This window comes from Haliaeetus leucocephalus, unplaced genomic scaffold (genome assembly GCF_000737465.1).
Source record: "Haliaeetus leucocephalus isolate CR32 unplaced genomic scaffold, Haliaeetus_leucocephalus-4.0 Scaffold626, whole genome shotgun sequence".
Taxonomy (NCBI): Eukaryota; Metazoa; Chordata; class Aves; order Accipitriformes; family Accipitridae; genus Haliaeetus; species Haliaeetus leucocephalus.
Window position 1 is genome coordinate 3,551,477 of NW_010973062.1, and position 12,592 is coordinate 3,564,068.

Sequence of the window (12,592 nt, forward strand, 5' to 3'; positions counted from 1 at the left end):
TCCCTATCTTTTTAAAATTCACCAGCCGTTAGGCAATTCTGCAATAAGTAAACAATTCCATGGTGAATTAGGCAATCACATCTCTTTTGTGGAAAACTCTAGGTCTTTAGCTGCGTACATCTGCGGAGCCGCAAACTACTGGTATGTCATTTTCATGTTGAAACACTTTGTTTTCAGCTTTGCAGCCACAGTCACACTAAAGATTAAGTAATATAATGTAAATGTCTGGCAATGCTAAAAAATTTTATTACCCTTAATAAGCCAAAGCTATCCACAACATGATGTGCTATTGGAAAAAGAAATCCACAGGTGCACTGATGAAAATAAGTCTTCAGCTTTTTGTTTCACCTACTCAAAGTACAGGGTTTTCCTGCAGATTCTGCATATTAAGTCCAGGGGTTCATGTTTTGCCAGGTAGTGGCATCGTGTCACTTTTTATTACAAAATGTTTACTGACAAATATATCAGGAGAACAGAATGTAGAGAACAGTCACAACTGAATTCAAACACGACGGGGTGAGTCATCTACTCACCCCTACTCCAACGCTTTTAGTGCAGGATTCAGGTTTGACTGCTGATTTTCTAGATTTATGATTCCTTTTGAGACACCCTCAGGGAGACATAGAGTATGTCCCCAGGGCTGCATTTGTAGTCTGCTAAAAAAAAAGAATCCTTTTCAAGTCAACAGGAATCAGTCAAGAGATCTTCTCGCCTGACAGCGAATAGAATATGTTGAATAAACATTGCACAATAAACCTCGCCGGTTTAATCCTTGCAAGCGGCATTTTTGAAAGTGCCCAGTTATGCCAGTCCTGCTACCTATGAGATCAGCAGTTGTAATTAGCATCAGAATTAGGCCAACGCTTGGTAACTCTGAGAATTTCAGAGCCCTCCAATATCCAGACGGTATTTGACAAATTGGAACTTTTACTTGACTGAAGATGCATGCGAGTACACCAAGCTACGGGCAGAAAAGGCCCCACCATTGCTATGTGGTGTCGTGATGCCACAGCTAGTGCTTGGTCAAGTAACGAGACAGATGAACCTCATACATTTCTCCTGGAAGTCTGTATCTGCCTGTCTCCACCTAAAACTGCCTCTCTAGTGACTGAAGAGTGTCCCAGATGAAGGAATGATGAGAAGGCAGGAAAGAGTCACACCCTCCAAAGAAAAATGTCAGAAGTAGGTTGTAAGGTCTATGATATTTGGCTAAATGAGCACATATAATCACGGACTATCCATGGAAATATGCCAAGGATCACTGTGAGGGAAAGTTGCCAGCAGAGAAAGTGGAGGATTGAGGAATTTGACATGAGAAACCAAGAGGGAGATCAAGGCTTGACGTTTGCTACAACTACAAACAAGAAGTTCCTGGATGCTTGCTTTCCTAGCCAGTTTTGTCTAGACACCTAAAAATCACTCACAATGTAAATGAATGTGCTAGAAGTGAACTCTAATCAGCAAATAGTTAACTACAAATTTAGCTAAAGGGAAGAGAAAAAAAAAAAAAGTGGTCTCGAGTTATCCTTTCAGAGAGCTTTAGTCCCACAGGAACGAGAAGGCTTCAGAGATGATCCCAGATATTTATGTGGACATATTCACCCACAGACTATCACAGCTCTGCAAAGACACACGCCTTATCTAGTCCCTGGGCACAGAAAACCCAACAGGGGAAAACTGGTGGAAGCAGCCCCCATCCTCCCCAACACACGCACATAGGACAGGGAGCCATGAAGACCCTCGGGCAGCTCCCAGATTGATAAGCTCTGCCAACAAGAAGGACGCCAGGGTACGGGGTCATTAGTCAGGAGATGCAGAATCAGAATTTCTATGGGCCTGCCCAGATGGTCAAGTTTCTATGCAGGATCCAGCCCACGGCTAAAGCTGCCTCGCCAAGGAGGAAGAAACTGAAACATTCCAAATTTTTCCACAGGGGCACTTGGAATATGGGAAGATTACAGGAGATATAAATTTATCACTGACCATCATTCACTAATCTTAGCTACACACTTGCCTATTCAAGGGAAAAAATGAATATGCTGCAACAAGAAAATAAATGTGTATAACAGCAAGGTAAAACAAGACCCCCAAAAAATCAAGAATAATACAAAACCTGTTTTGTTCCAAAAGTGTAATTGATATTATGTATAAATCAGTCATTAACATATATAACACCAATACAGAAGACATGTATGGCTACTGCATTGCAAACAACGCTTTCATTTTACAACAGTGGTGAAGACTGCTGTGGCTTTTTTCAGCATTTGGTATTTATAGAAACATATCTTTTATACAAAGCCCTGTTGTGTAGGGTTGCACACTACAATAACATGTTAAATATATCATCCCTCTTTTTGCTCAGTCTTAAGGACCACACATTATACAGAATTGTGTTGCAAAGGTACAATGATAAATTAATACTCACATACTTGAGCCCACATCATCTTATTATAGGATATGTAGAGTGCCTTACCAAGCTCCCTGAAGTTATAGGATGCTTGCATAATTTTCTTTCATTACATAGGTAAATACAATATTTTCCTCTTTTATGTTAACATTATGGGATATAAATTGAATATTCTGATCCAGTTAAAAGTTTTAGAGAAATCATTAAAAATTAACAAAATATGCATTTGACTATTTCATGTCTGCAAGATAATACTGAACTTTTCTTGCATAATGAAAGCACATTTTTGCCTGACTAAAGCCAATTCAGCCCACCAGAATTTTTTTTTTTTGAAAACAGACTTTATATTTAAAAGCTCATAGTTCATTTCTGTTCAGTTATCTTGGTATCTAGCCATATAACTTTTAGAAATAGTCCTGAATAACAGAAGGTGCATTAACTATGCAGCTACAGCAGTGATAGACAGCACCACGTGTATCTAATTGTTGTTGTTCTATTCCACACAAAGTTAGTTTTTGTTTCTTACCTAGAAATCTTGAAGATGTATTGAGAGGTCTTCTTTACGTCATAAGAACGAAATTTATTATGAAAGGGATTTAAACTCACCATAAAATCCAACTACAATTGTCTTCAATATTTTGAATATTCATTAACCAATAAGGGAAAGAAGTAGTAGGGTTTTCTTTTGGAAACATGTTTTTGATAATTGTCTAAAATTTGAGAGAATTTAAATCTTTGGCAGCTACTTTTCATACCTGGATGCAATGAATGAGTAAGATTAAATAGTAGTGAATAGAAAATTAGAAATTTCAAACATGATCCTTTTGCTTGTGTAGTAACAATTACCAGTGACGTAAAAGAACAGAAGACAAGAGGGCTACTGGAAGACTACACAATACACAGTGAGACAGCATTCAACGTTTAGGATTACAGACAACCCCAAATGTCTAAGAACAACAAAGTTGAGAATAAAGAAGCATCCAGAGAAGCGTAGTTGTATTTATGCAACAAAACATTAGCCAAAAATAAAGGGAGGTTACCGTGAGAGACAGAATTGCCAGACGCAGAAATCTGACAGACAAGACTAAGCCGCTGGTCCATCAAGCCTGTGCTCAGCCTTTGGCTGCGACTATTGCGTACTAGTTCAGAGGCAAACCTCCTTCTGCACATCTACAGCAAGCGATGCCATATACTGAGGAAGGGTTCCTCTTGATCCCTGTGGCAATCATCTTACTTTCTGAAGCATGAGATTCGATTACCTCATTTTAGTATACCTACCTGCAGTTACTATTCCTTGTCATACAATTACTAGGCGAAAAATACCCAACTGCAGCTGCTGACTCTGTGATCTTCCATGTTTTGACAAGAAGTTTGGAAGAGCAGCTTTTTAACCTTGATGCCTTTATGTACGTTTCTGTAATCTTAGGGAAAGATAACACATATATCAAGAGATTTTTTGCATGTGCATGTAAGACATACATGTGGGAAAGCAAAATAAGTATTCCAAGCAAATATGCAAGTGTTTCTTATAGATAAAAAATTTCAGCTAAGTCCTGTCAAGGATACCGTGGACATTAATGATCTAAACAGGACACACATATTTGGTTTAAGTGGCAAGAAACATCACTGCAAGTTTTGAGTCAAATTCTGTTATGACCCCCAGTATAGCATTTAAATGGCAGGAGGGTGAAACAATGGCCACAGATGAAGAAGCCACACTAAAATACTGTATCTTCATAGTAGTAATTACCTTTTTGTATATTCAAAGTAGCATATTTCTTTAACAAGCATTGTTTATGAACTGTAGTTCCAATAGGAGCCATTTCTGCCTGTGAAAGACTCAGAGAGGTAGTAACAAATGCAAGCATCGGACTCGCACAATGGTGATATCATCATAAGCATTTCGACAGTGATGATATCATCATAGGGTTTTCTACAATTCGGTTCTGCTCAGCTGCACTATTTCTCCACTTTCTTAAATCCCTGCTTATCAGAGTCTCCTCATGTCAGCCTCATTCCATTCACCTCTTTCCTTCTCACTTCTCTCCTGCCCTATCAAACTCTCATGTGTCTGTGCATGCCTCCTTTTCCCCCTATCTTGTGTGTGAAAACACTGGCTTCAGCACATTCAATCAAAAAATGTTCTGAAAACCTAACCCACTGAAAAAAGTCAGGGACTCAGTATGTATTTTATACCCCCTTTCTACTATACTCTGTAGCAGGGACATCTGGCACTTTTTGTACAACACAGCAGGGCTATGTTATCAGTTGTTTCTTAAGTGCCACCACAGAATAAATAAATACATTAGCAATTTTCTGTATTTATTTTTGGCAGGCAACTTGAGAGACAAATTATCTACCTCCAAACACAGATATAAATAAGCATAAACCATGCAGATGTTTTCCTCCTCCCTGTCAGTGTATTTCAACTACTTCTGGAACATGCTGAACTTGTTTACCTTTTGAGCAATGCAGTCCAACTTACAGAGGAACACAGCCCTGAAACATGCTATTTACTCCCCTCTCAAGCAAACTTTTGTTATATGAAGCAAATATAGGTCACCTTCCAACCGACAGCAAACTGAATAAAAGATAACAGGCTATGCAAAGAAGGTATTCATACAGAAGAAAGCACTTTAGTGGTAAGCCCTTAAAATTAGCTGATGGAGCTGACATAAGGTCCATGCGTTTACACTCTTAAAAATACCACTGGTAACATAACTAGTTTTCAAAAGTCTTTATCAGAAGCTGTGATTGTCAAATAATTAAATTCACCCATTTTCCTCTCTCCAAAATGTGCCAGAGTAGTTCCAAGACACAGATGATGACACGTGAAGTAAGATCCTATCCCTGTCTTAGTAAAGTCTGTGCTGGGAGATAAGAGCGTGGGAGCAGGTTGAGACCCTAAAGCATAAGTCCGACACAAGAAAGAAAATCATGTTTCCTGTTGATCACAATATTACTAAAGTAGCCACTCCACTCTGATGTGTTTACGTTCACAAAACCACAGATACTTCAAAAGCAACAATATTTATGCTATTCTATTATTCAGTATACTTCTGACTACTAGAACAAAAGCCTACCTCTTCAAAATCATAGAGCAAGCTCATATTTGTCCATGTCTCTCTAAACAGATATATTCCTAACTATTTCTAACCTACCTTGCAAGACGGGGAGCAATCTCTGCCAAAACCTAAGTCAACCACTGTTACACTGTGACAACACAAAATCAACAGAAAAATGCTGCCTCAATGTCACATTAACCTCTTTTTGATAAACCTTTTAAAAACTATGAATTTTAAAACATTGCATTTCCTCTTTGGTTTTGCTTAGTTGAAACTTCTTCTGTTCTGTTTATTATAAGGTTTTATGGACCTTTGAACCTTCAAAGTACTGCACATGCTAAGCGTTGTTATTCCAAAGTACAAAGAGAGGCTCTGTGAAAAGCTACCAGAAACTTATTTTTCGTTTGACTTTTAGATACCAGAAATAGGGATTCAGTTCTCACTCTTTTGCAGGCTGTACTGTCTGTGCTCCTATGTTCTTCCTTGAGGCTGGATTTTGTTCTGCTCAGACAGGTCACTTATGTGGGCTTAAAGAAGTGGTGGAAACACCAGCACTGGGAAACTGCTGAAATGTCAGGAGAAACCCTCAAAGGCTTTCCTTTCAGGTGAGAGTTACCAGAGCTAGAAAACAAATACACTTCCTAGTAACGGATACTAATATTTTCTCTCATTCATGAAGCCGGTGACCCAGACTGACATCTCACTGCTGCAGAAAGACCACCCAGCCAACACCCTTCCAACACCCTCGATGCTGCGTACCGTGGCAGATCAAACACAAACCCCCCTCTTGCAAGAAGATTATTCCATAAAGCGAGTAGTGTGCCGTCCCTAGTTTCTGAAATACTGTATAAAAAGTTGGTAAGACCTCCCAGAAACGCAGCTGTGTCTCTCCCTTAGTCTCTACACCTTCCAGCGAGGTTCCCACTGCCCCATAGCCAGAAGAGGAGCTCTGGAGCACAACTCCATCCAGGCACCACGCTGGGAGAGGTGCCCAGGCAGTTCGGACCTGGTCCTGTGCACTCAGTCATCTTTTGAAGCATCTCTGTAGTTCATCAGTCTTACTAAGAAACCAGGCAGTGGATTGCTATGACTTTAATATCTGCTGCTGACCATACCACAGGCGTACTCCTCCCTGTCTGGTTTCATCCACATCTCAGGTCTCAGTGAAAGCTGGCAGAAGAAATGGTTAAAAATGAAACATAAAGATGAAAGCACAAGCAGGTAAAGGGGTTTTAGAGTTAGAAATTTTATCCTTTCTACATTTTAGTTTTTCCCTTTTCTCTTACTCTGGTAGCCACCAAATGTTGGTAACACCCTGCTGAACTGCTCCTAGGATGAAAAAAAAACCCAACCCAAAACCCTTCCAAACTCTCCCAGATACATCAAGTAATTCTTGAGAGAAATTCGTTGATATAATCCAAGAAGACTTATCCTCACCTTAGGAAAACAGGAATCATAAAACGGACTAACATATTATAAATTTTACCTCTAAGTTCACCCTGTTATAACAGCAGAAAATCCTTGAAGCAAACCAAGAAGCTGCAACCCCCTGAAAGTTGAACTATTGAACCTTTTGCAAAGTGAGTTGACCAAAATTAGCAACAAAACCAACAAAAGCTTCTGCCATGTACTGCGCTGCCATCTTCCTGCTGCAGGCAATACCTGTTCCCCATGGAGAATCCCTGCGGCTGCGCTTGTTTTTTCAGTGCATGGAGCCAGTTCCACTCCTTTTGATTTTGACAGGATCAACCCTGGAAATAAAACTTTATCTTGCTCACCCTTTCCAAAGGCGAGATAGGAGCAAGGTGTATTTTTGGACTTTAACATATAAGTAAGTCCCTAACTATTACGTCAAAAATCTTGCTAGTAACTGAGATGGTTCTCTGCAGAAAAATCCAGCTTCTCCAACTAGCTTTCACAGTAATGAAGTCAGTCATAAATACTGAATTATTCAGAGTTTGTTAATCCATCTAAAATAAATTGCAACTCACTTTTATAATTCTCATTGCTCACTAACATGTACCTAGAATTGGAAAGCTGTCACTAAATAAATATATCGTAATTGTGAGTGGATATATATGGATATACCTGTATAAGTAGAGGTATACATACATACACAGACAGAAATGAAGTTGGATGCAATAAACCAAACCTTCAAAAAAAGTGAGCTTAATGAATAGTCTTTAAGTGGGCTAACCCTTAAAAGTGCAAGGAAAAAACTGAACATGGAAAGGCTCTTGTTCTCATATTTTATATGATAGAAAGTAACAAATCATTGTATCACAATAATTGCTTTGAATGTATTGAAAAATAAGGTTATAATTTTGGAAAAGTATTTTCTCTCAGGAATTCTGCAAAGCTGTATCAAACTCCAAAGATTTTGCTTCTCCTTTATTTGACAAGGCTTTGATGGCATGTGTTACAGACCCTGACTCGATCAGTCCCCAAAGGACAGAATACAAATCTCAACTGCTGCAGCAGGCAAAATAGGTATGAAAAGCTCTTGAGACTGACTTACCTACACAATTCACTGTCCTTCTGTTTCTGTTTTAAGAAAGAAATACTGCCATAACACCCTTCTGTGATATTTCTGCACTTTTTCTTTCTAGTTCTAATTCTATGAATTAGTTGAAAAAATCTTAAATATGGCAGAATAAAATAAGAAAAAAACCAAGACTCCCAAACTGACACAGCCATTAAAAACCACATTTAAAAAAAAAAAAAACCAAAGCAAGAAAACAATCTAAATCTACATTTGATAATCTGTATGTAAAACCGGTCTGTCACTGTACCTTCATTTTTGTCTTACTGAATACTCCATATGAGAGAAAGCAGGATCACACATAATACCTTTCCTGTCAGTGCTGTTGCTTAATTAGTCAACATCATGGGAAGTTTATGATAAAAATAATTGAGTTGGGGCCTTCAGTCTCTGAAGAGAGCCATCAACACGTAGGATATTCTCGCAAGCTACAGATTTCATATACTGTGAATGGAAAAAGGGACACTGAGGTATTCTGCAGAGAAGGACTATATAGGACTTTGGTCTCAATTTAGACTATAAATGCTACTTACACTATACTGCAAACTTCCATTTTTTAAAAATGTTTAGAAGAAATTGGCAATATATCTAAATAAATGTGTCCTGGTTTCAGCTGGGATAGAGTTAATTGTCTTCCTAGTAGCTGGTACAGTGCTATGTTTTTGAGTTTGGTAGGAGAAGAATGTTGATAACACTGATGTTTTCAGTTGTTGCTAAGTAGTGTTTAGTCTAAAGTCAAGGATTTTTCAGCTTCTCATGGCCAGCCAGCAAGAAGGCTGGAGGGGCACAAGAAATTGGCACAGGACACAGCCAGGGCACCTGACCCAAACTGGCCAAAGGGGTATTCCATACCGTGTGACTTCATGCCCAGTATATAAACTGGGGGGAGTGGGGATGGGGGGATCGCCGCTCAGGGACTAACTGGGCGTCGATCGGCAGGTGGTGAGTGACTGCATTATGCATCGCTTGTATATTCTAATCCTTTTATTATTATTATTGCCATTTTATTAGTGTTATCATTACCATTATTTGTTTCTTCTTTTCTGTTCTATTAAACCGTTCTTAACTCACAAGTTTTACTTCTTTTCCTGATTTTCTCCCCCATCCCGCTGGGGCGGGGTGGGGGGGGAAGTAAGTGAGCAGCTGCATGGTGCTTAGTTGCTGGCTGGGGTTAAACCATGACAACATGTAAATTTTAACAAGCATTCCCATTATGTGGCACTTTTTTTCAGTGATGACAGTTGGCATACTCAACTTGGAAAATGTTTTTCTCCCATCCTCCCCTGAATAGGCAAGGGAAAAACATATATGACATGTAATACACACCTTCTGCATTTAGGTGCAACAGATACACAACCGTGACAAAGAGTCAAAAAAATCCACCAAGACAGTAGTAGAAAGTGAAAGTGATTGGTTAAAAATATTTTCCTACAAGCAACAGTATTTAAAATATTCTGCATGCAGTATTTCTTCATCTTGATCCTCAGAGAGAAGACAGACTTCTCTCTGATGCTTTGTCTTCTTATTTTCAAATGCATTAGTCTCTAAGCTGAAAGCAGGCAATTGCCAAGACAAAAATGTATTGTCAACGTTTCCAATACATTAATATGAAACAATCAAACCTGTATTACAGCACTGATGTTTTCAAATCACTACCTTTAAATTTGCATTAGATTACCAAATATTGCTAATTTTGAACTTGACAAAAGTGTAAATTGAAAATCATTTTGTAGATGTAGCAAACCTAAAGGCTTCCACTGAGTTTTCAAATGTGTCATGTCTCTGACACTTAATGGGCCACTCATCTTTCATTCTCCACACGAGGAGGAGTAAGCAGTATATTCCAAAACTGCTCATTTCCTTACCTCACACAAGGTAAAGTGACAGATTGAGACACTCTCCTAAGAAATTTTTAAGTGAAATACACTCAAAACATAACAACTTTTACACAACAAAATTCAGAAGTACTTAACAAGCTGCCAATAACTACAGGAATATATGAAGTCATCAAGTCCAAAACTGTTGCCATTAGTGACAATGAAGAATATGCGATCCTGCAAAACATTAAAGACGTGGATTACATTTTCCTTATACATAAACTTTTCTTTATATCCATGAGACTGATCACAACCTAAGTAATCTGTGTTGCTCAAAAAGAAGACATAGGAACAAAGCAATTCAGATTCCCACTGACATGACAGAAATATCTTGTTAGACCTGATGATGTTCTAAGGGTTGGGTTCACATCTATTCAAAGTTTGGATCCAGTCATCTCTTCGTATCTTGCCTTGTACTTTCTACTCCTTTCCCTTCCCCAGATGACACCATTCATTTAACTTGGAACATTTCCAGAATAATACATAAACACAGTGGCTGCCAGAATTTGTTCATGTAGGGTCCCTCCCTGTGTGGAATTATCTGTCAGGAAACTGGTACATTTTCTGAAATTTATATTTCTTTCTGAAGGACTGAGAACTCACTTCAGAAACAGTGCTGGGCAAGAATGTATTCTTAACTGTACCAACACATTAAAAAACTACTGTTCATGCCATCATTCTGAAATGAACTCCCCACAAGGAGTGATGGAACTGGGAAGTCAGCAATGCATTTTCTCTAACAGCTCTGTTTTTTCTTCTAGTTTTCTTCCTTTTGACAGCAAATATTTCATATTTTCTTGTGATAGAATTTGTTATTTTGAACAGAAGAAAATGAATGTATTAGATCATACTGCTGGAGTTTCCAGTAGACATTTTATGAGGAGGAATTTTCTCTTTTTCTTGACATTGACATTCAAGATTAGTTCCATTTTTTCTTCCTAATTAGCTTTTCCAAGACAATTGTATATTTGAAACAAACACAATACTTCCCCTCAGAGCATCAGAAACTTAATCTGTCCAATTTCCTTTCAATGGACATCGAAAACAAAGCAGTGTGTTGTAACTCAGTGGGGAATTAGCAATTATGTGACATTAAAAAATGGAAAATGCATGATGTAAATAAATTCAACATAGATGGCAATAAAAATATAGTAATGAAAAATCCTTTAAGCCACCTTGTTAATACCTGACAGAACTGCCTGTTCATATAAAGTCTGTTTGCCTTTCAAAGGAGGTTAAGACACTAAATTCACACAAAACTGAGGATTTTTATATTCACAACAACACACCGAGTGATTAGCATTAAATCATTTAGAATATCTTAAACAATCTGAGGACTTTCCGATCACTTTATTCAGAAGTCTTCTTTGTGACTCAAAAGATTTTTTCTTAAACTTTGATCATTCTACAAAGATATAGTCCCTCACAGAACTCTTTATTTTCCTGATATCTGAAATAAAAAAAATCAATAATGCTAAGCATACAATTACAAGATTATGGTGATAAACTATAAGACTGTTAATGACTTTTTGGACGCAAGTTACACTTGCAAGTCTTATCAATAAAAGTAACCATTGGAGCACCTTTTGGATTCTGATCAACAAGTCATGAAGAAAATAATTGCAGGTCTTTATTTAAAAATTCTGGAGAATTTAATTGAAAATAATCATCTCTGTGGTGTATTGCACGCTACCAGTATAGCCTACCAGAAAAAGAGCTCTACAGAATGTTTTTTAGGACTGCTAACATGCAGAGTTTCATACATAGTACACAGTAATTTCTACTGTATCCCATTTATAGATACATTGCATACATACATGGGTACACAGGTGCGTGTACTATATGTATATACATATATAGACATTACAGAACTTCTTAAAAGTGAATATGCGTATCACTCCTGTGTAGACTTCAACTTCAGCTGTACCTCTTAAACACAGTTCAGAAAGGTACTTACTGATGTGTAGAGGAAACCTTCTCCATTTAAGGCTATATACAACCCAGTCTTTACACCCTGGATAGCAACAACTCGAAGTCCCACTGGTATAAGGTTGAATAAAGCTGTGAAGAAAAAACATGACCAGATATGAATATACTGTTATTACAATATTCTAATAAACATCATTAGTAAAAAGAAAGAAAACTACTTCTTGTATATTTTTTTTCTGATTTTAAAATTAAACTAATTCAGAAAATCTTGCTTCTAGTAAAGTTAATCCTTAAAATTAAAGCCTAAGTATCTATCTAGCAATAAGTCCTGCAATAGTTCAGTAATTGGCACAAGTGCTAACTAGGAACTACAAAGCACAGCAGACTGGACTGTAGTTGTTTATGCAGCGCTGCAGACATGAGTATCTCAGGCAATCTGAAAAGAGTCAAAGAGCCCAACAGTTCCTTCACCAATATAGACTAATCATAAGGATAATACTTGTGAGATACCCTGCAGAAAACATATCTCTCTGATTCTGGCAAGTAGCTTTTTATTTTCTTAGGCATTTTTATGGTTTTGGATTAAGAAGTGCTCTCATTAAAGATTGCATTCAAGGGGTCTGTGATTTCAATAAAATTTTTTTTTTGCTTTTGTGAATGATATATTTGATATAAGCAGTAGTACACAGACCTCAGGTAATGGCAGAGGCTTACCCTAGTTAGAAAAGCACTGAAATACGTGCTTGACTCTAAATGTGCATAAATGTTACTG

At 37.8% G+C, this 12,592-nt stretch overlaps 1 protein-coding gene across 1 annotated transcript in view; it reads right to left on the reverse strand.

Moving 5' to 3' along the window:
• The window catches only part of FGF14 (fibroblast growth factor 14), a 411,408-nt gene that overhangs the window by 83,249 nt on the left and 315,567 nt on the right, over positions 1 to 12,592 (reverse strand). Inside the window, exon 3 of the mRNA XM_010578301.1 lies at positions 11,849 to 11,952. Coding sequence (XP_010576603.1) covers positions 11,849 to 11,952 — 104 coding nt within the window. The remainder of the gene's footprint in view (positions 1 to 11,848; positions 11,953 to 12,592) is intronic.